Below are 27,657 nucleotides of genomic sequence, written 5' to 3' on the forward strand. Positions count from 1 at the left end.
ATTGCCAACCTCTGTATGGCAGTAAGCCTCAAAGCTATGAATTTAAAATGAGCACTTGGTTGGTGGTAAAATCAAAGGCGGTGGTGAGTAATATTTTCCCCATAAGTCACTGGTTGGGGAGCACTGGCACATCGCTTGTGCTTTGCTATAAAGCCACTACAACATATCACCTGCAGCTGTCAGAGGCTTTATGGAACATGAATGCACAAATGCCAACAATAATCTATAAATATATTGGCTGCTTAGAAATATAATCCGTGTGTAATGTCATTGCATGACAAGACTAAATGAAGCAAGCAAATATGAGAAATGAAGTATTGAAACGGCTTGGCTTCTATTCTTGTGCCTTTATATGGTCCTGGAATCCTTCAGTGACTTTTATCCTTTGGGATGAATTATTACAGATACATTGATGATGCTGCTGCAGTTTGTGGCCTTATTTCTAAAGTTTTATAGTATGGTATATATAGCGCTCATGTTAGAGTAGTAAGGTATGTTATTAGATTTCAAAAATGACAAAAAGGTTACTGTTTGTACATGAAAAAAGGATTTCACAATTATAAAAGGTCAAACATTTGTTCATGTTGCACCCTCCATTTACTCAACTCATAACAATTTTACCATTCAGTTTGTTCATCGCAATCAATTTAGCAAGTGTCCAACTGTGTATTGCACTGATGAGCCCTTATTAGGGTGAAACAAACCCCTTATTGGGAATCTGACCACCATACTGCCCTTGCTGGGCAAGCACAATATAGCATTCTCAATAAAAACTACTTTCTGCTGAGAAATAATCTTAGACAATAAAAATAATCTTATAAACAGGAATTTGTGTGGTTGGTGCAGTCATCTCTTTAAACTTTAATTCAAGAAGCCTTCTTGCATGTAAAATGGAATCCTTTCGTCTTGCATAAGAGAGAGCAAGTAGTCTTACTAAGTCCAGACTACAGTTCTGCAGTTTTGTCAGCTTTGGGATGTCGGCTTTTGGATGAAATTCTTAAAAAAGCGCCCCTTTAATATCTGCACCCAGTAATAGGGTTATTTGTGTCCTTAAGCCCTTTATCTGGTATTACTGCAAAACTTGGTTTGATAATGAATTCTGAATGGATCTGATAGAACTTCTTGCTTTCATTTATAAGTCCAAAAGCATTTATGCTTCAGTTGGAATCAGTTAATGTATGACAATACTTGATAGGCCTGCTCTCTGTCGTCACATCCCTAACAATATATGCTAATTGTACATTTAATCGAAACCAAATCATTCTGGAAAATTCATTTACAGGGGCTGTAAACTTAGATATAAAGTTCTGCATAATAAAAGCAAATGAGACTCAAGTAAACTTTTCAATACACATTCACAACTATTTTGACATTTTTTGTAATTTCTATTCAAATCCTTATTTGCCTGTGCTTTGCTATTCTCTGCACTGCTGGTTCTGAGTCATGTACCGATGAAACAATATTGCAGTAGTCAGCTCCCCTCTAGCCTAGATGTCAATTCCCACAATGCCTTCTTTGCATGTTCTGTTGTATGATTAACAGACCTGTAAAAAAGGAAAAGGACAAGTTGCGAGGGAGGGAACAGATTAAACATTAACCCTCTACAGGTTAGTATTATTAATATACGTTGTAAAAAAAAAAAAGCAGATATGTTTCATATATCAGCACATGGAGCACACAACATGAAGCACAACTGAATTTTCCCCCATATTCTTTTAAAAGCTGCCCAGTAGTGTGTCTGGGGACTCTACAGAAGGAGCTCCTAACTCTCTGAATGGGTGTGCAAAGGATGTGCAAACCTCGGGGCCTCCAAAAGTCCTTCTTTTCCAACTGCAAGCGGCAGATCACTGACTTAAAGAGGCAGTATACCACCTTGTTTTACATGAGTACAATGAATAGGGCTTGTGCTGAACATACTTTTTTCAGATTGTTTTGATTATGAAAAATCCCGGATTTTTGCTATTTCTTGGACTAACCAGGGCAAAAAGAAGATTGAAGCTCCGTGTTTTGGTCCCTGTTCGGCAATACACGGAATATAGAAAACCATATACTGTTTCTGATGAAAACAATAGGCAAAAGTATGATCAGCACAAGCCCTATTCAGTGAGGTTGTAATTGAATTGGATCTGAGGACTTGATTTAGCACAAGAAAACTCCCCCTTTAACCATATGTCCAGGTGCACTGTTGCACCAGAGTTGTACTACACAGCAACTGTACAATTGTGTAAGTGGAAAAGCATGCATCCCACTCTCAGGAATCCCATCCAGCATGAATATGTCAGTTGATGTGATCAGTGCCCCAACAAGCTATCTTTGCAATTGCACTCACATATAAATAAGAGGGCCTAAAGGCTGCAGTACCAAGAAATATTTTCTTCTCCAGGGGATTTTCCTAGGATTAAGTCTTTCTCATTTTGCAAAACAAACCACAATAGTGAAAACATTTGATTTATCCCTGAGATATGGGGACGCAAATTCATTAAAAAAACAATAACAATATGGTAGTTTGAAAAAGTGGAAAATCCCTGTTTGGGACGCCCAGAGAAATGAAAATGAAACCTTCTGCATGGAACAAAGGAAACAGTATAGTTGACATATTATACAAGACAAAAAATAACCCTGTCTGTAAGTTTGGGCAAAATACCAAATGCTTTTGTACCTGGCATTTTAACTTAGGCTGATAATACACACACTGAGCACACAGACCACTTTCAGAACAGCTCAAACTACCAATTCCAGTTCATCTCCTATTGACTTGAATGGGAAACACCTGGCTGCTACACTATTGGCCTTCTCAGCTCAAAAACATTCACTAGAGGGCACCACATAAAACATTCTACCTGCTGATTGTTTGCTATGGGTTACTGCTCCTGGGCAAGCTTAGTGCCTTTTATTACACAACCCCAATAATCTCATATGCTGTTAAGAATGTACCAGCACTGGCTACACTTGCCAAGGTCATGCCCAGGGTTGGACTGGCCCAGACCCGACCCTTGCGGGCGCTCCCCCTGCCCGACCGATCCTCCCCTGACATATTAAATTTATGCACGCTTGGGGGGCCCTGCGAGGGGGGTAAGGGAGGCCTCTGGGGGGGGGGTTAGGGGATGTGGCCAGCGGGGGCACCTGTAGGGACCTTCACCCCCCAGTCTGACCCTGGTCATGCCCTGCTGTAGACAGTTGTCCAACTCTGGACATGCCAGGTTACTGAGAAGCCTTAAAATGAATTAATGTATTTTAGAATATACAGGTTATTTAATATTTAAATATATGATCTCATTTTCTGCTTTTCACTTCACCTCAGTCTGTTCCACATATAGCAATAATATACAATAAGTTCATATTTGTAAACAGATAGGCAGGCAGGTAGGTGAACTTACGGCCCAGTGAGTGTCTGCTGCCATATTTATGTCTCTAATCATGTATATTACATAAGGGACTATTGCCAACCCTTGTTCTTATTACTGCAAATGAGAGGAATTGCAGCTCAGGATGTAAGGATGAAGGTATTTTTTTTACACTGGCTGCAGATATGTCTAAAAAAATGATTGTCAGTGGCTGCTGACACTACCCGTAACTATGGGAACCAGCGGCTTGAAAAACCTACTCTCCTATCATTCACGTCAGCATTAAATGGGCCTTGTGTAGAGCCCTTCCATAGAGGGCAACAGGCAGCAATTTACTGAGATATGTGTACATAGAAGGAACTGAACAAAGAACAATATCCATTTATTTGTGTGGCATCCTTATTGTGACAAATACGAATGTTTAATAATAAGATGAATAAATTCAGCCTGCTTTAACCCTACTGACATTTAAAAGGCTCTTGATCAAGGATTTGGTTCAATATAAAGCAACTAGACCAGGGCCGGAAATAGGGGTGGCAGAAGAGGCACCTGCATAGGGTGCAATGATGAGGGGGCACACCAGGCAGATACTTCTCCTGTCTACCCCTAGGCTGTCCTCCCTTTTCATTGTCCCCGCCACTTGTCATTGTGCAGCAGGGACAATGACCCCCTTCCCCAACGACATTGGGCCGGAAGGTGATTGCAGGGGAGAGGTGGCCAACCGTGCTGCCTAGGGCACTTGGTCGGCTTCGCCTGCCCATGAACCAAATGTTGGATTGAAAGCTGCCGGCCTAGCTACTCATGTAATCCTTCATGTATGTGATCATGAACATAAAAAGCTATCGTAGACCAAAACTGAAATGGGGTCACCCAGGACATCTTGATAGCTACGAAGTTGGAAATGCCATGTCCCCATGTCCTTAACCCCTTACAAGGTATAACAATAAAGATAGCATAATCTAAAGTCTTGTTAGAAGTCCTGACGATTCTGAATGTCTCTTATTGAAACCTGTCAAATTCAGCTAAAACTAACGTTTAGAATTTAGAGAGTATTTTAAGGGAAAATATATCACCTGTTCAATCCGTTGGCGTCATGAAGAAAATGTGCATAAACTAGGGTTGCCACCTGTTCGGTTTCGACCCCAACAATTTCTTTTTTTAGGGCTGTTCAGGACTTAACTGTCTGTTTGGTTTTCAGCCTTGTGAAACCCGAACAATAATGGCCAATCATTGAAAAACATGAAAATATTAATATACTTACTGTGAGTTTTTACTATCAAAATGGCTTAGTTATCAAATAGAGTTTCTTGTTATTACAGAAAGTAAAAGCAAGTCAGTCAAAAATGAGCAAGTGCTTTTCTAAATTAGCATGTCAGAGCTTTCTGGATAACTGGTTTCTGTATAAGACTCCTATGCCTTAAATGAAAAGATTGACTTATCAGGCAGAATATAGCCCAAGTTGACCCTGGTTTTGAACTGGACATCCTAGTTTTTTAATGGTCTGTTTGGTTCAAAACTTTCTGTCCGTTTTAAAATATTGAGAAAACTGGACAGAAATTCAGCCAAATGGGTCTAAATGACACAATAACCCTGCTCTGGCATCATAACCTCATCCAACATCATCAAGCCTGCCCCTGATGTCATCATGCCTACTCCCAGCATGATTTACCCACCCCCCGGTGCCATCAGCCCTTTGTTCTGGTTATCCATCCGCAGAGGTGGCAATCCTACCATAAACACTATCTAAACTCTAATACAATTTTTTTCACTGATTCCACATATTGAAAGGAATCCATAATAGTCGTCCAGTGTGCTTGGTGGGACAGGTTTCTCTACCCACATAAGCTTTCAGTGTAATGAAACCCTTTCCTAATTTAGTTCCATTATGCAGTAATAGATTCTGGGACTCTGGGAATTAGTCCCTTTGGTTTTAAAGGACAATGAAAGGTTAATATAAATTAATAGTAAGTCTAAAGGCATTCTTTTTAAGTACTTACTGCATATCTAAATTCCCAGATCCCTGCTTGCTTCTCTGAGATATGGTGCTGGCAGCCTACAGCAGTGTGAAGACTACAGTGACATCACTGAAATCTCTCTCCCCTTCCTGTAGGTGCCAGCGGCAGCCTTCCTATTCTCTGAGCATGTGTGTAACTTTATCCTGTCTCCTGTTCTGAGCTACACATGCCCACCAGCCAATCAGAAGCGGATCTGCCAGAGGGGAGGGGGGGAGGGAATGAAACACATGTGCAGTATGAAGCAAGGAGGGAAAGGAAGGGAGAATACCTTTTTAGAGATGGCTGCCTGTTCTAGAAAATGTGAAGTAAGTGTGACTGAGTAAATATTTGATTAGGTGAGCCAAAAGTGTGGCGTTTTTACTAAACAATAGGAGGACTATTGGGCAGTATGCTTTTTAAATTTTGACTTGCATTCTCCTTTAAGAGAATCTGTGCACCAACCACCATATAAAATAGAGGTATAGCAAGTCCCAGAATGCATCACTTCACAATGGAATAAGGTGTGTGAGGGACTGGAGCCTAAAGAAGGAGGGGAATGGTTCTTGCAGCACAGACAGACTATGGTTTCCTTTCAGTTTGTGAAATTCAGTGGAAGTTCAGAAAATGTTTTAGTGTCAGATAGATAATGTTCAACTAAATGAGCTAATGTCAAAAAGGGTGGTTATATTTTTCCTTTAAGACATATAACCCTGCTTTCACTACAGTTCAGCTGACTTACCAGTATCGTAGGCTACAGCATTTTGATTGGGTGGTAACGAGTACAAAGGGAATAGCCTTGGTAAGCCTTCCAAAACCCCAATATTTTTCGGATTATATTTAAATATTGTGAGCACTTACGTTTAGCATGTAGTAACATTATAATTTACATAATCACAGTTTAAACGATTACCCTACAATTACCAATAATAATCAAACAATTTGTGCTTTTAAAATGTAGTCACAAGCAAAACTGAAAAAGTTATACAGAACAGAGACGCTTGCGTTATGACTTGTTTAAAAGGGTTAAGGGGCTACAGGAGGCCTCATTTGGTTACCAGTCCAGGAATTACTTTTGAAAACTCCTGGGTAGTTTCCATGGTGTCATCTAAGGTTAAAAAACACAGGCTTCCTTCTTCTGTATGTGTTCTGTTGATGGACATCGCCACCTATAGGTATAAAGTGTCATTTAAGCAATGATTGTGCAATGTTTCATTTTCTCTTTGTTCTATATAAATATGGTTTCATTGTCTGCAGGTACAAGACATGGTGGAAATGTAAAACTAGACGAAAAAACTCTTTATCTGGTGCCTTATACCAACCTGCAGCATCCGTAGAGATGTAGATTATTATTATTTTACAGAGGTTCTCCTATACTCTTTTGGCAGCATAACAAAGAATCCTCTGGATCTTTGCCAAAAGAAACAAAAAAATGTAAAAATGTCATGCTTTCATATAAAATATTTTGTACAAAAAAGGCAAGTTTTATGTTCCCAGTGAGGATATATGGTGGAATTGGCATGCATCCAGCTTATACTCAGGTGTTTATAAATAAATATATTATATATGCATGTTTATTAGAGATCCTTATAAGATGCTATGAATTAATGCATAAATATTACTGTATGTATTTGTTATGTCTCAGTTATGTTACTGCAAATAGTCCAAGGCCAAGTGCAACACAGAGTGCGATAACAACACCAATGCTAGTGACTGATACTTTTGTGTTGTTTGTGAAGAGTGCCACAGTACAAGAACTTGTTGTAATAAATCAAGCGTCTAAGGGGGAGATTTACTAATCGACGAATCCGAATCCCGAATGGGAAAAAAACGGATTGGAAACAAACATTTTGCAACTTTTTCGTATTTTTCCGTCGCAACTTTTTTGCGAATTGTCGCACCTTTTTCGTCGCCGTTACGACTTTTTCGCATTGAGCGCTCGTAAACGGCGGGCAAACCTTTCCGACTTTGCATGATTTTGGAAGCCTCCCATAGGACTCAATGGCACTCTGCAGCTCCAACCTGGCCCAAGGAAAGTCTCCCATAGGGCTCAATGGCACTCTGCAGCTCCAACCTGGCCCAAGGAAAGTCTCCCATAGGGCTCAATGGCACTCTGCAGCTCCAACCCGGCCCAAGGAAAGTCTCCCATAGGGCTCAATGGCACTCTGCAGCTCCAACCTGGCCCAAGGAAAGTCTCCCATAGGACTCAATGGCACTCTGCAGCTCCAACCCGGCCCAAGGAAAGTCTCCCATAGGAATCAATGGCACTCTGCAGCTCCAACCTGGCCCAAGGAAAGTCTCCCATAGGGCTCAATGGCACTCTGCAGCTCCAACCCGGCCCAAGGAAAGTCTCCCATAGGAATCAATGGCACTCTGCAGCTCCAACCTGGCCCAAGGAAAGTCTCCCATAGGGCTCAATGGCACTCTGCAGCTCCAACCCGGCCCAAGGAAAGTCTCCCATAGGGCTCAATGGCACTCTGCAGCTCCAACCCGGCCCAAGGAAAGTCTCCCATAGGGCTCAATGGCACTCTGCAGCTCCAACCCGGCCCAAGGAAATTCTCCCATAGGGCTCAATGGCACTCTGCAGCTCCAACCTGGCCCAAGGAAAGTCTCCCATAGGGCTCAATGGCACTCTGCAGCTCCAACCCGGCCCAAGGAAAGTCTCCCATAGGGCTCAATGGCACTCTGCAGCTCCAACCCAGCCCAAGGAAAGTCTCCCATAGGGCTCAATGGCACTCTGCAGCTCCAACCCGGCCCAAGGAAAGTCTCCCATAGGACTCAATGGCACTCTGCAGCTCCAACCCGGCCCAAGGAAAGTCTCCCATAGGGCTGGGCTAAATATGGCTTGCTGATCCCAGAATGATAGATTGTAGAAAAGTAACATGGCCCTGGGGCAAAACTGATTTACGTTGCATTGTGGAGCTCAAGTCTGTGAATAAAACCAGTAATCAGCCTTATTACGGCTTGTACATTCTTCTTTTATATATATATATATATATATACACAGAGAGAGAGAGAGAGAGAGAGAGAGAGAGAAGGCAAGGGTGACAGCATTTACAGGATTTTCACAATAAGAGATGAATAGTCAAAATTGAAGTTCAATTTTTACTATTCATCTTTTATTGTGAAAATCCTGAGTGCCGTCACCCTTGCCTTACACATTTTCCTGCACTGGCTAGTGCTGGTTAGGCTTTAATAAAATAATTCTTGCTTGCTAAAATTGTACAGTCATTTCTTTCCAGACAGGGGATGGCCACAGCATGAATTATCTGATGCTACAGAATTTTTCCTAAATGAGCCAGGGGGGATTTTTCTGGGGGCATGCCATGTTCCTGGCTAAAGTATCAGGAGGTCAGAGTTGCTATGAGATGAGCTCACCAATGCAAATAGCTCCAGTAACAGTACACATAGCATTTAAGGAAGAAAAGTGGGATAGGCATTATTATTTTTTGCATAAATTCAAGTTTCTATCCAAGAAACTATTCTATTCAAGTTTCTATTCAAATTTCTATTTCCTTTCATTGTAGCATCTCAACTGTATTAACCAAAGAAGCATTACATGTATTTAAGTTGTAAGTAATGTGTAGGGTCATGAAGTTCAGTAATGTAATAAAGCTTTCATTCAGGGGCATCTAGTGGATCGATTTCCCAAATAAATAGAGGGTAAGGGCTGTTTTAGAAGAAAAGAGGGGACAAGTTTTATTGATGTACTTTTGAAATTAGATGTTAGACAGGCAGGTGGGTTAAGATTAAAATACTTTTGCAAGTGGTTGCTTATAGCACAGAGATATCATTTTACAAAAAGTTTTTGTTTCAGCGCTGGGAACATTTTTAAATGGGTAAAGGTGGCCATACACACACCTATAACAGCTGCCAACAATTGGTATAATCTGATAACTGGCCCCAGACTAATGACTGGATGAGCCCTATTTGTCATAGGCCGTGGGTGGCCAAACTCTTTTCCCAAAACAAAAGTTTCTTGTCAAACCTATATTGCAATTAACATGGCAGAGCATTCCTCACTCCCTTGTTGGCCTTAAAAAGACAAACTAGGATTCACAATGGGGCCCCTGCTTCTTAGTGGATATGCCTATGGTAACAATGGGAGCCTCAGCAAAAGAGCAAAAAAAACCACTATATTCTAAATACTAAGTGTAAAATCTGAACTTGTGGTTTTACAGCTCATGGTTTCACAGCAGGGGACTCGTTTGGATGGTGCCTGAGGGGAAACTATGAGTATGTGGCACAGGTGGCTGGGGATTACCTCAAGCATCAATGTTTAAAAGCAGCGAATTGCCTAGAACTAACCGCGCTTCACGCAACAATACATATGAATAAGAAAGAAGGAGCAGGAAGAAGGCAGCTATGTGATTTATGCATGTCCATTTTCCCTAAATGTAGAATTCTGCCTTCTTACTCCATGTTGTCACATAACAGTACAGACAGCTTGTGACCCACAGGCGCGTGTGCTTGGTGACTCCACACTGTACAGCAAAAGGCAATACCAAAAATATTGCAATTATATAAAATATTGAAATAATATAATCCGCAGATTTAAATCACAATAATTCCACTCAATGATCATTGCAAAAATATGTTAACACTATAGTTCCTTTAAAAGAAGCTTATGGGAGGTAGCATCTCATTTGTACTACCAGCCCTATGAGAAGACAAGAAACAGACACTCACTATGATAATTATAACTCCTTTATTACAGAATTACACCTAATATTTTTATAGCTTTGTCAAGGTAACAATTCATTTTTTAAGTCCATATGTGGCAATGCATTTTAGACTATAATTCTCATAACACCCTTTATTTATTTGTGTAGGTCATCTTAAATGATACAAAATGATACAAAATGATACAGAATGATACAGAAGACAATAAGAGAAGGGGTAACAATATATACCTCTTCTTTATAAAGTCACAAAATTAAAATCATTATTACAGAGAGTTAAGTTACCCATACACTTTATGATTCACTCACTTGGCGAGGTCACCAAATGAGCAGATCTTCTCAAGATCGGGATAATTTGATCAATCAAATTACAAAAATAGGCATAGGCCAAATGGGAAAATCAAACCTGCCCAGGGAGATGTTAAACTAATCTAATGCTGATTTCTGCTAGCATTGGAGTCAATGGATGTAACTGGTATAAGTTTTACTCCAGAGTAGTAACCCATAGCAACCAATCACAATATTGCTTTCATTAGTCTTTCTTACTGCAGTTGACTGAGCTGAGCTAATTGTAGAATGCTCACTATGGTAACAAGCCTGGATTAATATGACTTCTGCTTTGTGAATTCCCCCATGTCTATATTTGACCTCCCAGTGAAACAGAAATAGAGGAAAGCATTTTTCAGACAATCAAGAAACATGGAAAATATATTCCAAGGGGAATATTAACTTTGATTCTCTTTTGAAGACTCAAACCCAGTTCTTTGTTGTATGCTTTTGCAGAAGTCTCCTTTCCCCCTTAGATACCCTAAATGTTGAGTTTTTATGGACTGAATACCGCCAGTAATTTAATAGGAGAGGTGGGAAAACTAACACAATACAGGGATGAGGATCCATTTTTTAGAGACCTGTTATGCAGAAAGCTCAAATAATGGGATGCCCATCTCCTTTAGACTTCATTTTAAACAAATAATCAACATTTTAAAAAAAGATTTGCTTTTTCTCTGTAATAATAAAACAGTACCTTGTACTTGATGGTAACTAAGATATAATGAATCTTTATCGTAGGAAAAACAATTTTACTGGATTTAATGTTCAAATGTTTTTTTAGTAAACTTAACATATGCTTATCCAAATTATGGAAAGATGCCTTATCCGGAAAGCCCCCACGTCCTAATATTCTGTTCAACATACCTGTATATGTGAAACTGGGAGAGGGCTCCCCAAGCATATAATACAAAACTCTGGTGCTTTAAGGTACCTCTGATGGGACATTACACCTCTATAAGATTAACTTGACCTTCTTTGGAATCCAAAATTGCATATTTCACAAACAATCCAAAACTGTATTTACTATGGTGTTCCATGAGGAGATGATACAGCGCCTTTATTCTTGATAATAATAATATCATGTTTTTCAATTACCTAACAGTCTGTGAAATAAATATAACACCTTTTTATAAACTGCATGTTCCAAACTCATTGGAGGTCAAGCAACTATTTATTTCCTTAGTTAAATGATGTATGAATTAGAGACAGTGTTACAGCACATCCAGATAACAGTATAGTAATAATAGCTACAAAAATAAAAAGCTGCTAATAATTTTTACTGCCAGCAGGAAAGGTTCCTCCAGCAGGAAGAGAATTAATTGCTCTGTTCCAGAAATACTATAGAAAGTGTTCTTTCCAATACACTGTGTTCTTGGGAGGGATTCTGGAAGCTGACATACAATTATTTATATTTAGTACCTGCCGTGGGATGGAGAGTTCATTCTGTCACCGAGCGCAGGCTTCTTGGCCTCTACTGAAGATATTGCAGAATGTGGTAAAGGTAAGAAGAGATTATTTCTGTTATCTATTGCTGATATTACTGCATTACTTCATACTAGCATGTTAGAGAATTTATGGTAGCCCCACTTATGACCAGTGGCTGAAAATGGCTAAAAAGACAGAGGGAAGTGATGTACTAGGCCTATGCCAAAAATATAAGCCATGTCCACCGTACAATAGGGTCAACCCCACTGATATGCCCATAATTGCCCCTACTTTAAAACTTGGAAAGTCGTTTGAGTATTTGGCCCCATGATTGTATGGCATAGTAATTGCAACATTTTATAACACAGTTGCTTGAGACCAGGCCCAGACTGGCAATCTGTGAATTCTGGCAGATGCCAGAGGGACTGCTGTAAGATGCCATAGACAGTCACTGTTTATGGAGCTGGTTGGGCCTCTGTGAACCTGAGATGTCAGGACCTATTTTTTTCATCCCAGTCCAGGCCAGGATCACATAGTATAGTGTGTATAACACAGTCACCAGCATGTCAAGACAAAGTCCCCACAATTCTTCACCATGGTGACAGTGTTCTTAGGGTGAACAGCCACGTTGGCTTTCCCTCACGCATAATATTTTCTGATAAGGCTAAAAGTTCAATAATTATCTGTTGCTTAGACTACGGATAGTTCAATAAGCCAAGTGAGCATCTTTGAAGAAAAATGGCACACACTCCTTGGTGAGCATCTTGCCATTTCATTGAAGGGAGAGAGTAGGGACATTCGATCAGACTCTTCTCTGCCCCATAACTTAGTTTTATAAACAGAGCAATATTTTATTTATGCTGCAGAGATGGGGTAGGGGCATCATTTATTTAAATATAGGTTTCAATAATAAATAATGAATAATCATTTAGAAAACACTAGACAGAGCACATACTTTTGAGTGCCCCAGTTACAACATTGTTCCTATTTGGTTTTTCTTATGGCTGTGTTGCTAATTGGGTGGGTCTGAGAATGTATTTAATTATCTGCAGTTTGTAGAGAGACATTGCTCCAGTAGTGGGTAAAGGCATTGAAGGGTCAATGTAAAATATGGTGCAAATTTTGATCCTAGCCTAGTAACCCATAGCAATCTATGAACTAAGAGCATTTTCAATGCAGCTATGATGGCTTAGTAAACAAACCACTTTATCTTTCTTAGAATCTGTTCTCCTGTTTTTCTGGAACAGGGTCGACTATAATGTTCCGAGACACAGACCAGCACAAGTGGCTTGATCCTACTTTGTGGCTATCTGGTCTTTCAGTGGATGATCTTGAGGGGGGCAAATCTCTCTTTCACGTGGATGCAGAGCGCGTACCCTGTCAATACGATGATGTAATATTTCCCCCAGAAACATCATTTTGCGTTAGCATTGAGGCAACAGACTCTGCAATCCAGCTAAAAAGCATTTCTGTAATGGGACAGGTAAGGTAAATAAGAAATTGGATTGAATTTGTTGATGGAACAATTCCACAATACCACAGAACACATATTTGGCAGAAAAACAATCTGAATCTGATTCCTAACTTTATTCTGCCAAATCCTTATTTTAATTATGGAATTTGTACATTTAACAATGTGTGTGACTCATAAAGACAATGAATGTATTAACACATTATACAGAATATTGGAAGAGGTATTAACAGGTTCCATTTACTGAAAGCATAAACATTTCACACCAAAAAATCAACTTCAGAGAGCAGCCTGCATTGTGCCCCAACCAGTAGCTTGGTAGCAGCTCTGAAGTCTCCAGCCTGTGATTTCCTTGAGTTCTTCTCACTCTGCTGCTGCAGCTTTATAGACATTTATATAATTTCTGTCTGAACAACATCTGCCCATTCCATAAAATATATTTTTACTAACTACTCTTTTGAGTAAAGTTGGGAACATTGGGTACTTTTTGCCTGATGGCAATTAGACTGTTGGCCAGTTTGAATATACACATTGTTGCCCAAATTGGCAGATACAGGCCTTGATCCCTTCTGGTCATTTGATTGGTTATATATGCCAATATGTAGAATTTAGACACAAAATCCAAGTGTAGATTTCACAGAATGTTTTTAAGCAAACACACTGCCAGATGATGCCAAATTTAGTAAAAAATTGCTTTAAATATTTGTTTGAATTCCCAGAGAGCTATGAATGTAGCTTTAAAGTACAAGTGGGCCCAGGACCAAGATCTTATTGTTGGGCCTCCAGAGCTGCCCCAAGAATTATGTGATAATATTACTCTCAAGCAGCTGAATTTGAATATAATGAGGCAAGAAATAATTAAACCAAAGTAAACAAAGGTCCAGTTACACTGCCCTAGGCCAACATCATGGAATCGATGTTGCCTATCAGCAGCCTTTGTAGTCCTTAAGATATCTTGCTCCTGCAGACAACCAAAAAGAAAACCTTTGAATTTCTCCCTATGTCAATCACTGCTAGTAAAACAAGTAATTGTGCAAAAATTTAAAAGTGAGAATTTCCATACAATCATGCAGTAATTCAATTTTACCTGCAGTGATTCACATAAGGAGCAATTCAAAGGTGTTTTGATTCAGGAGTGTGATTTCCTCTGGGCAACAAAGCACCCCATCTGCCCCATCTCACTAAGGGATACAGCATATAGGGATGTGGGGATTGACTACTGTTGATGTCAGGGAAAACCAAACCAGCAGTGGCTAAAACAAAGCTTCTAATGATGTAAAATATGCACAAGGAGGTGATAAGTGGTCAGCCTTTAATTGCACCATGTTCCTCACTCAAGGTCCTTTTCATTTAATATTATCAGGAGTGGTAACGGGGCATTTTAGCTGCCATGACTTTTGACAGACAATATGGAGGCTGCGGTAGGACAGCAGTGGACCCAGCTGTAATGTGTATGTTTATCGGAGTATGCAGTGCTTTATGAACACAAACAAGGGTATAGTTACAGTATATTCAGTAATACAGTAACAGTAAATAGATAAATCAATGCATAAGAGCTTAGGACTTCCATACAAAGTTGGAATGAGGATATACAGTATATATATTTCAGAAACAAGGAAATATATTTACAATTACAGAGTGAGTACATTAAGAATGTTATCGGCATTTTAAAGAGCATATAAATAAAGATGATATTTTAAGTAACTATTCCAGGGGTTACAATGGGTTTTTTGCAGCCCTCAGCTCCACCCTTGCTCCTTCCCAGAGGCTACTTACCTTGCTTGGCTTTGCACACAAACAGATAATTGAGCAGTCTGTACTGCGTGAAACAATCACTCTCTGTTAAACTTGTGTCTTCCCCCTGCTCTTATGAGGGACTGCTGATACTTTATAATCATGATAATGTAGCTTACTGGGGTACTGTTTTACCAAAATCTATGGAAACTTTAGGAAATATACAAGTATACAAGGTTGGCTGCTTACTGCAGGGTGACCAGATCACTTCTGGGACAAGTCTAAAAATTCCAACCAGCAGGGCTGAACCGATTAGTTTATTCACATGTATTTATTAGACGTGTCTATTATTTTGCAAGTGATCTGGTCCCCCTAATTACTGGTATCCAACTCTGCTTGTGCCTTTCTCCTGAATGGGGGCTGAATACTGCCCAATGTAAAGTGGATTTAACCAGCGACAGGGAGCATTTTCTTTTCATGGACCAGCAACAATCACTCATAACACTTTGATGGAATAAGGACTCCCTCTACTGTACAAAGAGAATGCAACAGATGAAGTTCTTGTCAGTGATGTCCTTATTGTGAGCAAAAGGAAGTGCCATTGCATGTAATAGTGACAGTGCGCCTGAGTCATTGTATTCTTTTTTATAACAATGTAAAGGGACTGCATGAAGCCAGGAAATTGTGTTGCCTTCCAGGTCTATTTTCTCCCATGTAGTGGAGGCCCATGTAAGCATCAAAGATCCAGTGTATCTGCATGATTTGCTGGTGTTCAGTGTTGGGCCTTACAAATGTTATGTAAATATTTGACTTCTTTAATTTTTTTAATGATGGGGGTTCAGTTAGTAACATTTTTTTCTAACTGTATACTTTCTAAATGTAAGCAAAAGCTTAAACAAAAGCAAATTCTGATTAATGGAAAATGTGAAATTATCTTGATAGAATAATCTGTTCTGTTTGTTTAATGGGCAGAGCCTCCTTTCCTGCACAAATAGAGCACATTTATTGACTGAATATTTGTTAAAATTTGTCTTAAAGGAGAAATAAACCCTAAAGATTAATATTAATAGAAATTCCAGCCTAAAGGTTTAGAATCTCAGTTGTTGTAATGATCCAGTACTTTTTCACAGGAGCTCCCCATTTTGGATTTTGTTAGGCGTGTCCAGGCCTGGATTTGTGGTGAGGCAACAAAGGCCCGGGCCTAGGGCGGCATGCCGCAAACAAATTTTGACACTTCGCTCCCATACGGAGCAATGGGGACTGCTCCCCACAACTCCTTATTGGAGTATAAATGCCTGCGCATGTGTGCTTGTGGCGTCGTGGGGGGGGGAGAAGAGATGTTCACGCATGCACGATTGGGGAGATTATTCGCGTGGGGGGGGGTGTGAATGGGGGGGGGCAGCCTCAGGGTGCCCGGATTTGAAATCCGCACTGGGCGTGTCGGTGACACTCACATGCTCAGTGGGATCTGGGCAGCTGTTTTGAAGCTAAACTTAGGGGTTGTCACAAATTATCAAGCAGAAAATAAGGTCTCCCTATCCTATAAGCTGATACTGGGGCTGATGCTAATTGCCCTGGTTTCAGAGCTGACATACTAATAATCTGCATTATTTAAAAGAACAGTAACACCAAAAAAATGAAAGAGCTTTAAAGTAATAAAAATATAATGCACTGTTGCCCTGCACTGGTAAAACTGGTGTGTTTGCTACAGTAACACTACTATAATTTATATAATAAGCTGCTGTGTAGCCACGAGGGCAGCCATTCAAGTTGGAAAAAAGGAGAAAAGGCACAGGTTACATAGCTGATAACAGATAAGCTCTGTAGAATACAATAGTGTTTTATCTGTTATCTGCTATGTGCCTGTGCCTTTTCTCCTTTGAATGGCTGCCTCCATGGCTACACAGCAGCTTATGTATATAAATTATAGTAGACTTTCTGAAGCAAACACACAACTTTTACCAGTGCAGGGCAGCAGCACATTATATTTTAGTTACTTTTATACACTTTCATTTTTTGGTGTTACTGTTCCTTTAATATCAGGCTTATATTGTGACATTTATATCCTATATATACAGTATATGGTGAGTCTGTCCCTAAGCTCAGTAAGTGACAGCAGCACAGAGCATGGGCAGGGAATCAGCAGAAAAGAAGATGGGGAGCTACTGGGGGCATCTTACAGATCTTCCCTGCTAAAGGGCTGTGCTTGGCTTGGGCTGGTACAGAAGTAACATAGTGCCCACATTTACAGCTCTCTGACTGCTGAGAGAGCAATACATGTTCTTCTTTGGAAGAACCTGACCTTGAAATACCTGACTAACTCTAACTGTCACATTATTTTATTATAATTGCATTCAGTGCCAGATGTAAGGCTCTTTTTTTGTCATTGTGCTGTTTTTTTTTAGCGAGAATTAGGAATCAATGGCTTTTACTAACTTTGCTTGAGGGACCATGACAGACAGTGCAATTGAAACTCAGTGACTGAGGGTCCCATCTCATTATCATACTGCCATGTAAGATGTGTAGGATCTAGGTTATGGTGACCCCCCTACCAAAGTAACATGTGGACATGGCTCCTATGTGTGTGATACTGATGGAAGGGTACTGTTTGTATTTTAGTCCTTCACCAGGAGGTAAGCTACCAGACAGTTCACTTGTCAAATCACTGTTGCTTAGATAGCTGCTATGTCTATGGGCATGCATGAATTTAACTTCATTAAAACAAACCCTATTCATTGCACATAGGGTTGCCACCTTCTGCATTCAGCAACTCCGGCTGGGTGACGGGTGATGTTGGGTATGGAGCAGGTCATGTCATAGGTAGGGCCATCATTGGTGGGGTTATGACATGGCAATCAGCGATTGGCCAATCATTGCATCAATCTAATAGAGTTCTAATTTGGAGCAGACAGTTTTGATCTGGACAGCCCTCCCAAAAACTGGGCTATCTGGGTCACAACCAGGCAGATAGCAACCTCAAACTGCACTCATGTTGAACTCGGGACTTCATTGGACTTCATTTATTAAGCTTATTACCTTTAAAAAGGTGTAAAAATGGGTTTACACCATACAGGAAGGCTTTGAGCTCTGCTAATTAGCACTTAGTGCCAGTCGTGTTGCTCCTATTGCACCTAAGCTATTTTGAATGAGGTATACAATGCAAACTGCCCCTGTGTACAAAGAGAAACCAGCATTGCTAAACCTGGCCATACACGCACCATCAATATGCCTGTGTCCCTTAACACAAGGAGTTCCCACAATAGGAATGCATGAATAATATTACTTACAACCAGGCATCAAGTCTAAGATCATTCTGGGGAAATACCTGCTATTCAGGCTTGTTAAGTATGGATTATAGTTTTATGAATCCTCCAAGTTGGCACCCTGATCCACTGCTGGTCCATTGTTAAAAAAAAGTTATTGTTTCTGTTTGAAATAGCTCCTGGCACCTGGGAACCAACACTCACCTCAAATACCCCCACAGTTTGCTAATATATTAAGGCTGCCAAAAACGTAAATCCTAAAATGATGTTTTCACTGATGCAGAGAAGGTCAATATTATTGTCTTTTTTTACTTTGTAGGAGAAATTCCCATGGCCTGACTAAAGGCAAAGAAGCCAAGGGGGAAAGTTAACTAGTTCAGAACAGACATTTCCCAAGTCAGACTCTTAATGCCACCCATTTTATTCAACCATACTCCTATAGCCTGCATGGTAGTGGCATTAAACCAAAGTCTCAAGATAGCAATTCAGATTTTTTTTTTCCAGACTATTTTGTCCACTGGAAATGTTATCATTGGAGTGACCAGAATGACATGAATGCTTACTATGGCAATAGTTATGTCTAGTTATGTGAAATGAACTAAACCAGTCTGGGTTACATTTGTAGGAATGTGAACTTAATTAAAGGAACAGTAACACCAAAAAATGAAAGTGTACCCCTGCACTGGTACAACTGGTGTGTTTGCCTCAGAAACCCTACTATAGTTTATATTAACAAAGCTGCTGTTTAGCCACGGGGGCAGCCAATTAAAGCTACAGGTTACTTAGCAGATAACTTATAAAACCACATTATTTTCTACAGAGCTTATCTGTTATCTGCTATGTAACCTGTGCCTTTTTTCCTTTCTTCCAGCCCTAATGGCTGCCCCCGTGGATTCACAGCAGCTTATTTATATAAACTATAGTAGCGTTCCTGTAGCAAACAGACCAGTTTTAGGGCAGTGACAGATGGGGAGATTAGTTGCCGGCGACAAATCTCCCTTGTCGCGGGTGACTAATCTCCCTGAAATGCCATCCAACCAGCTAGAATGTAAATCGACCGGTGGGATGGCTTATGTGGCGCCACTATTTCCCGAAATCGAGGAAGTTGCCTTGAGAGGAAACTTGTCGCTGGCGACTAATCTCCCCATCTGGCATGCCCCTTATCAGTGCTGGCCAACAGTACATTGTATTTTAATTACTTTAAAACAATTTCATTTTTTGGCGTTACTGTTTCTTTAAAGTACACATTTCCGTTGAAACATTTGCATATGTGTCTTAGGGGTATCTGTCTGGAGCAAAATCCATCCAATTGTCTCCCTCATCTGTCTTTGATATGACATCTCTCCTGCATTAACTTGTCTGATAACCGTTCTATCCGTGAGTCATGTAAATGCTGCTCACAAACACTGATCGGGTTTCAGGGAGGAACTTCTAGACAGAGACAGATTAATTGGGGAAGTTCTCAGCTTAACATAATAGAAAAATACCCATTTCTCTGTGTTTCCTGACTGCTACCTGTCAGACAAGGGGAAAATGAATGTGCAGCAGGTTGCAGTGCTCGGGGTACTGGGCTAAATGACACAACTATTGTCTGATTGTTGTTTAGTAACATTCCCTGTTACACAGAAGATTGCAAGTATACCGTGTGTACTAGGTTCCTTCTAAATTCTCATCAATCTGCGTTACACTTCTTTTAATTAATTTAATGACAGGCAAGTGAAGGCCCCCCAGGTGATGCCCCAGTGGCCCTGGTCACTTTGATGCCTTTCTTGGTATCCCTGTTTCTTTAGTTTCTGACTTTCAAACACATTTTTGGGCCAGTCACTGATATTGATTGATATCATTTATTATATAATTATTGCACTATAGTGGTTCACAGTATTGTCAAACAAATACTGCTTCCCGTGACCAGGGTATAAGCGTCTATCAATAAACACTGATGAATGTGGAAGAGAGGAACAGCTAGGGCGGGGAGGGCGGCAGGGAAAGCTCAGCCGGCACTGGTGACCCACATATTTGCTCTGTCAGCCTGAACCCGCCTGCAGGTCCCATGAGTTTCAGGCTGGCCCGCACATCACTAATAGTAAACTACATAGTGGTTAGTAGTGATGACCAAATTTTTTTGCCAGGCATGAATTTGCAGCCAATTTCCACTTGTTGCCGCAAAAAGCGGGGAGTTCAATGCATTTGTAGTGAGAATTACCAGGGTTGGACTGGGGTGTGGAGGGCCCACCAGGGCCCGTGCCCATAGCGTACCCCCAAGAGGGCCCCCCCAAACCCCCTCGCAAGACCCCCCACCCGACGACCTTCCCTGAGCGCGTAAATATAACGCGTTCGGGCAGGGGGAGCACCGCAAGGGTCGGGTCTGGGCCGCCAGGGCCCACCAGGATTTTTCCCAGTCCGACCCTGAGAATTACCATTGACCAATGCATTTGGGGAAAAAATATCCATTTTGGAGTGCAGAGATCTGCAGCCATTAAGCAAGGTGCAGGGCACAAGTCTGCAAAAAAACCCACTGCGATTAGCACCTGTTTTACTGTATTTTATAAAAAAATCTGATCCTTTTTTATTATTACAGAGAAAAGGGATATATACTGTATCTTAAAAATTGTAATTATTTAATTAGAGAGATGCCCTTCCGGTAATTCAGAGCTTTCTGGATAACGGGTTTCCGGATAACAGATCCCATACCTATAGTGGCCACAAGCATTTACTGTACTTAGCCCTAGGAATATCAGCTAAGGCAAAGTAAAAGTTGCAATGCACTAAAAAAAATTACATAAATTTATGAAATCTGAACCTCCTCTGTGACAGAGAATTATAGAACAATGTTTAAGTTTGTGTGAAACTGTATTTGTAGCTTTTGACTTTAAAACCCATTATTGGGCTGATTACTGAAACTGATTTTGATAAGTTATTATATCTTTATTTAACTGTAGAAATTTAGCAGGGACGAGGACTTTTCCCAGTATCGTCAGTCAAATACTGGAAAACTACAGTTCACTGGACCCGGCAGCCTGCAGATCACAAACACCAAGTGCAGAGATAAAACTGGATGTGAATGTGGGAATAACTTGGTGAGGGAATTTGTCCATGTAGTTGCATAGTAGTGTATATAATATACTATATATTTATAATATATACTGTATATAATATAATATGTGTATGGCTTATTTTTTTCATAGTTCCTCAGAGAAATCTGCTCCAACCTGCTGAGGCACCATGGGAATAAATGTCCCGAAGTCACATGTGCTAATCCCTTGCAGCCAGTCGGACACTGCTGTGAAATATGTGGTAGGTGGGGGGAAAGGGACCAATCTTTACAAATGTAAGAATAAAAGGCAAAGTGTAAGGAAATGAAATCAGCTTATTATCTATAAAGGAGAGAAACACCTATTTTTCACAATCTATCCCAGCAATTTGAATTTTATCACATTTACTAACACTTTTCTAGCTGTCAGTAATGGGTTTTAAACAATGGGCACATATATTTTTGGCTTTCCTAAATGTGCCGATTTGTCTGAACTGATTTAGCTGATTTGAGCCATATTGAAATATATTGAAATACGAACACGGTGCTCATCTACGGGGGGACTTAATGAACTTAGACAAATGGTTTACAGTTATAACTCTGGCCCTCACTGTATTTTGTAGGGGCACTCGCTTCGGGTGCATTTTTACTATTGTTCAGTGTGTAAGGTATAGAAGGATTTTGAGACCATAAATAGATTGCTTAGCAGAGTGGTTGAGAAAAGTTCAGCTAGGCATAGAAAACAATTTCATGGAAAATTGAAAGCAAATAATTATACAAAAAATGTGTTTGGAAAGCAAAAAATGACTAGTACTAGGCATGCATAGAAATAAAACCCGACATGTAAGTTACAAAAAAAAGAAATAAAACCCGACTTCCGGATGGGGGATCCCAGACTTACAGGAGCAGAGCAGTGGCAGCACTTAACATGGGTTCAGGGATATGTTTTAAAAGATAGAAACAGATTAGCATCACTTTCTCCTTTTCCTGATAAATGAATGTGTATCTTACAACTATGCACAGAAACAACCTTTTTATTCAGATATTGGTAATTGCCAGAACATGAGATGGATTTCAGCTGATCAATAGCCTGCATACTGTGTGCAAGCCAGTTACTGAAGTGTAAGAACACATTTGTGGGTAACTTCTTGTGCTCCTTTTGTCTGTAGGAGCCACTGTCTCTCTAGAACACTCATCTCAATTTGACCTGGAGAACTATCGCAATCGCCTCACCCACACGTTCCTCAGCCTGGTATGTAGTAGTTAATGATTATACCAATTATGATTGCAATGAATTGCTGCTGTTCAGTTCTATAAGAGAAATCTCCCAGGCCATGTAAAATAAATCTTGGAACGTACGACTGCTAATCATTTGATCCAGTGCATTGTCTATTTTCCAGTGGGACCAGAATTAAAAGGGATCATGTTTTTTTTTCATTACGTCAATCTTAGTAAATATAGTTAAATAAATATTTTCATTTCTACTCTGTGATTTCGCATGTTTATTACACATAGTTTCCACCATGACATAGTACCTGAACAGTTCCAAAACCTGCCAGGCCGTATGAGGTCAGCTCTTAGAGCACACAGGGTATATTCTCTGCCAGCCTATGTGATCTTATCACCTCTATTGTGCATTTTCTGGCTGAAAAGCATTGTCACATTTCCCATTCATGTAAATATGAGCTGCCAGTGGTTACCATCCGCCTTCCTGATAGCAATCTCCCTTAAGCAGAAAACTGATGTAACCCTGTAGGTGCTGAGTGCCAGTAGAGAACCTGTTACTCAGCTCCCTAGCAGGCTTAATGACACAGGATTGTAATAAACATGCCTACAATAAATGCACATGGTTCCTAAAATGAGGGTTAATATCTACTACCCACAACTTCTGTCTCTCATTCACTTAAATGTAAATGTCTAGCAACACTGGTAGTGTCACTTTGCAGCCTGACAATATTCTAGCGATCATGTTAAGGCTTAAAACCAGAGCTTCCAACCAACCCCATGTCATGAGGGAGATAATGATCCAGTCCTGTTTTTTTTTAGGCCCGAATTTCTATTTACACTAAATGAAAATATAAAATAAGGTCTCAAAATGGCCTGGAGGGGCTCATTATCTTCCTCATAACATGGGGTTGGTTGACATCTCTGTAAAAGAGGCAGTAGTTGACTACAGCTTTTATGCCCTTTGGGCATTTTTTCCCATCTCCAATATCACTATATTATATATTAATATTAGCATTTATTTTATCCCCAAACTGAAACTATGATGTATACTGTAACTTCCTTATTTTGTCAACCGCATTACTTGTATATGTCTCAAACAAAGGGAAATGACTAGGTAGGAACAGCATTGCTAGGAAGTCATTAGCCATATGTGGTACGAGTGCGTATCTTCCTATACAATAAGTCACCATACTAAATAATATTTTTCGAAGTGAGAATGTAGCAAGGCAGGTTAGTGGCAGTAAGTGGCTTGTAGCAGGGGAAATAGAAGTAAAAATACCTTTTTTTATGTCTTGGCAGACTAAATATTCAGGTGTTAAACTGGCCATCTCCAAAGTACAAAAGCCCCTGACTGTGCTAGGAATAATACCTCGAGGTTCCATCCCTGAAATACAGATTGTGATCATTGATGATAAAAATGGGTCCCAGACAGGAAGTGATGCACAGCAGCTTGCTTATGACATCATGTCGGACATACAAAGCCACGGTAATTATTTGCTTTAACACATTATAGTTAAAATACTTGCAGACTTCCATGTTACAAATCCCATGGGTAGGTTATGAGTTAAGCACCAAGTTACAAGTTATAGCTTCACAACTGTAAAGGCACAAAGCAGTTATTGTTCTGTGCATTTTCCAAAAGCAGAGTCACAGTTTACTAAAGTATATACATACACACTTGTGGGTATGTCGTCTGTCATAGTTCAGGGGGTCCAGATGTAAAATACATTTTAACTACACTTTTGTACACATTATGTGTCTTATAGTAAAACATTCACATAGTTCCTCTGTGCTCCTTGCTGAAGTTTAAAGCAGATGAATGTGGCCCAATTATTAGTTAAAATCACCAACCAGTGGCTTGTGAGCAACATGTTTTTAATGTTGCTCCCAGTGGCCTCAAAGTAGGAACCTATTTTCAAATCTCTGGCTTGGAGACACAGTCTTACTCCAGACCAGCAGGCCAGCAGTCCACATGGGGCAACCAAATAGCTAATCACAGCCCTTATTTCACATCCTTGTGGAACTTTTGTCATGCTTGTGCAGCTCACCAACACGTTTTACATCTAGGTGTGGCTCACCAGTAAAAAAAAAAAGCTTGGGGATCCCTGCTTTTAGAGGAACAATATTTTCACCTGAAGTAACAATGTTGTGATGGCACTTTTCCCCCTAATGGGACACTGACAATGAAAATGCACCCAAACCCAAGGCCTAGGGAACCTGTAGCCATTATGATATAAAGAAAACTACTGTAGGAATGTTGTTTCTTCCTTGTCATGCTGGGCTGGGAGTATCACAGTCCTTCCATCGGCTGCAGTACAAATGTGGTATTGCTGTTGTTGTTAAAGTGCAACTTCCAGAAATTTGTAACTCTATGGGGGGAAGTTGTGCTGAAAGTGGTAAGTGAATTACTGTTAAAGGGCCGCAGGATCAACACATCTCATGTAAAAGAATCCCATGACTTGGCTGCCAATAGGTTATTGCTTTACAGACAAGCTTACACTATCTTATAATTAGTTTTGCCACATTCTGTTTATTGTAAGAGATAAATCATTCAGTTTTTGACCTATGTAGCATGGAGTTTGGCTTTTGTTTCTATGTAATAATGGAACTTTGGGGTGACTTGGAATATATATTTTTTAAAAACAATCCACCATTTTAATTGTTTCTTTTTACACTGCAGGGCAAACTTTCGGTATTATAAAAGGAAAATTGTTATTGGCTACAGGCAGTGGCACAAGCGCCCACAAAACTGACATACCAGTGGGGACAATTTTTGCAAGTGTCATTGGGTTTATTATTTGTGTGGCTTTGATTGGAGCCACCTACTTCCTCTACAGAACTGGGGTTATAAGGTAATTGAAGTAATAGAGTAATGCATATTTCTGATCATATGTACAATGTTAACAATTTATTTATTTTTTAATCCACCACCATGATTTAAGAATACACTCTTCCTTTGTTTAGACTGCCATCATTTCATGCAATAACATTTAAGAGAATGAGAAACAGAACTGAAGAAGTAGTTACCAATATGGAAAGCAAAGGATTTGAAAATCCAATATTTGATGGGATACCAGATAACTCAACAGTGAGTATGTCAGTGAAGACTGCTTGGCTCCTTTGTTAGGCTTACTAAGGGAAGTTTGAAGTGAGAAAAGGCATATACGTTTAATATTTGGTCAGACCACACCCTGATCTGCCCCCTCATAGCAGATGTAATTTTACACTGATCAACATGTCAAAGTTAAAAGTGATCTCAGCAAAGTGAATTAAATTAATGACCTCCATGAAAAGGTGACTAAAAAGCACAAGTTAGGGAATGGATACAAGAAATGTAAGTCCAGTTAAACAAATCAGAAAGAAATGGAAGGAGTACAAAATAGCTGTAACACTGCCAAGAACAGGCTCCCAACCAAAAGTGAATGACCATCTAGGAAGGCGAATTGTAAAGGAGGCCACCAAGAGATTTTGAATTCTGAGGCCTGTAACTTAAGTGGCAGATTGGAGAGACTATACATACAACTGCTGCCTGGGTGCTTTGTGAGTCACAGCTTCATAGGAGAGTGGCAATAAGATACTGTTAAACAACAAGGAAACTTAAATTCACTTGCGGTGCCAATATGTAAGGGTGTAGCAGGTCCTGGAACACTTGTAAGGTTACAGGTTAGAATGAATGCAGCAAAATACAGTGAATTCTGGCTGGAAAACCTGATGTGGCCTGCAAGAAACCTGAATATTGAGAGACGATTTGTCTTAAGACAATGACCCCCAAGCATAAAGCCACAATGAGACAGGAATGGCTTAATAATATCAGTGTTATGTTTAAGATGATTCTCATTTATCCAGGGTATCAGGCCCACGGCCCACCCTTGTGTGGCCCCAACCATCTGTCTGGCTGGTGTGACTTTGTGCAAGCTTTCAGTTGTATCAGTATTGAGATTTACTGGCCCCCCTGCATAGTTCACACCTCAGATTGTTCGTACCTCTTGAACGGGCTGTATACTTATGCAATATACTTATTTTGTTAGTTCTTTTTATTGTAATTAGGTTAAATGACTTTGTAGAGATCTGTTTTCACACCCATAGCGTCTGAACCTACATCTGGAACATTCCATAGTAATACGCCTAAATACACCCAACCTCTATCATCTCTTGGGCTACCATTCCAGCAACCTCAACATGAGTCTCGCCTTTCCCCATTATAACTTTGCAGCAGATAAATAGAAAAGCATCACCTAACATTTTATTTCTCTTTTCCATAGGATGTTCCACCATTATATGAGGGAGAGGAAGCACTGAAAGGAATTGTTATCAGACAGACTGGTGTACAGTTTACAAATCCTTTATATGATGATTCTACTAATGACATTTAAGGGCAATGTTAATAAATTGTTGGGAAACAGCACAATGGAGTGTAAAGTAATAGAAACATTAACATAGGCAGAGACTTTTTTGTTTGGGGAGGCTAAAGATGGGCCATACACAGACTAACCTTAAGCTAATGTGACACTTAGTGGATTCACTGCTGGTGTAAAAAATTAACCTTCCAACTACCTCTTACTGTTTCCACTGACTCCCAGGGATACTGTGCAAAAGTGTGGATGGGAGTGTTTTTTTTACCCTAAAATGCTTCGGATGTATGTTTGTTATGTATTCATAACGTGCACTTCTGTGAGGGATTCTCCATCCATTTGTGTTTGGGATCAATTAGCTTAAATGGGAAGTTCACCTTTAAATTAACTTTTAATATAATGTAAACATTGATATTCTGAGACAATTTGCAATTGGTCCTCTTTTATTTTTAATGTTTTTTTTAGTTATTTATGTTTTTGTTCAGCAGCTCTCCATTTGGTATTTCAGCAGCTAGGGTCTTATTTATCCTAGCAACCAGGTAGTGGTTTAAACAAGAGATGGGAATATGAATAGTTAAGGGGCCTGAATGGAAAAATAAGCAATAAAAAAAATTGTAGCCTCACAGAACAATACTTTTTGGCTGCTGGGTCAGTGACCCCCATTTGAAAGCTGGAAAGAGCCAGAAGACAAAGGCAAATTATTCAAGAACTATAAAAAAAAAAATAATTAGGAAGACCAATTGCAAAGTTGCTAGCAAGAGGCCATTCTATAACATACTAAAAGTTAACTTAAAAGTGAACCTCCCC

The 27,657-nt window shown here is 39.9% G+C and overlaps 1 protein-coding gene across 2 annotated transcripts in view; it reads left to right on the top strand.

The window, feature by feature from the left end:
* The window catches only part of amn (amnion associated transmembrane protein), a 39,957-nt gene extending 12,724 nt beyond the window's left edge, over positions 1-27,233 (top strand). For both annotated transcript variants that reach the window (XM_002937997.5, XM_031891990.1), the window contains exons 4-12: positions 11,764-11,848; positions 13,020-13,255; positions 21,180-21,317; positions 21,426-21,534; positions 22,441-22,523; positions 23,798-23,984; positions 25,179-25,350; positions 25,463-25,586; positions 26,761-27,233. In XM_002937997.5, coding sequence (XP_002938043.2) covers positions 11,764-11,848; positions 13,020-13,255; positions 21,180-21,317; positions 21,426-21,534; positions 22,441-22,523; positions 23,798-23,984; positions 25,179-25,350; positions 25,463-25,586; positions 26,761-26,871 — 1,245 coding nt within the window. In that variant the 3' untranslated portion in view covers positions 26,872-27,233. The remainder of the gene's footprint in view (positions 1-11,763; positions 11,849-13,019; positions 13,256-21,179; positions 21,318-21,425; positions 21,535-22,440; positions 22,524-23,797; positions 23,985-25,178; positions 25,351-25,462; positions 25,587-26,760) is intronic.
* The last annotated feature ends 424 nt before the right edge of the window (positions 27,234-27,657 follow it).

This window comes from Xenopus tropicalis, chromosome 8 (assembly GCF_000004195.4).
Source record: "Xenopus tropicalis strain Nigerian chromosome 8, UCB_Xtro_10.0, whole genome shotgun sequence".
NCBI lineage: Eukaryota > Metazoa > Chordata > Amphibia > Anura > Pipidae > Xenopus > Xenopus tropicalis.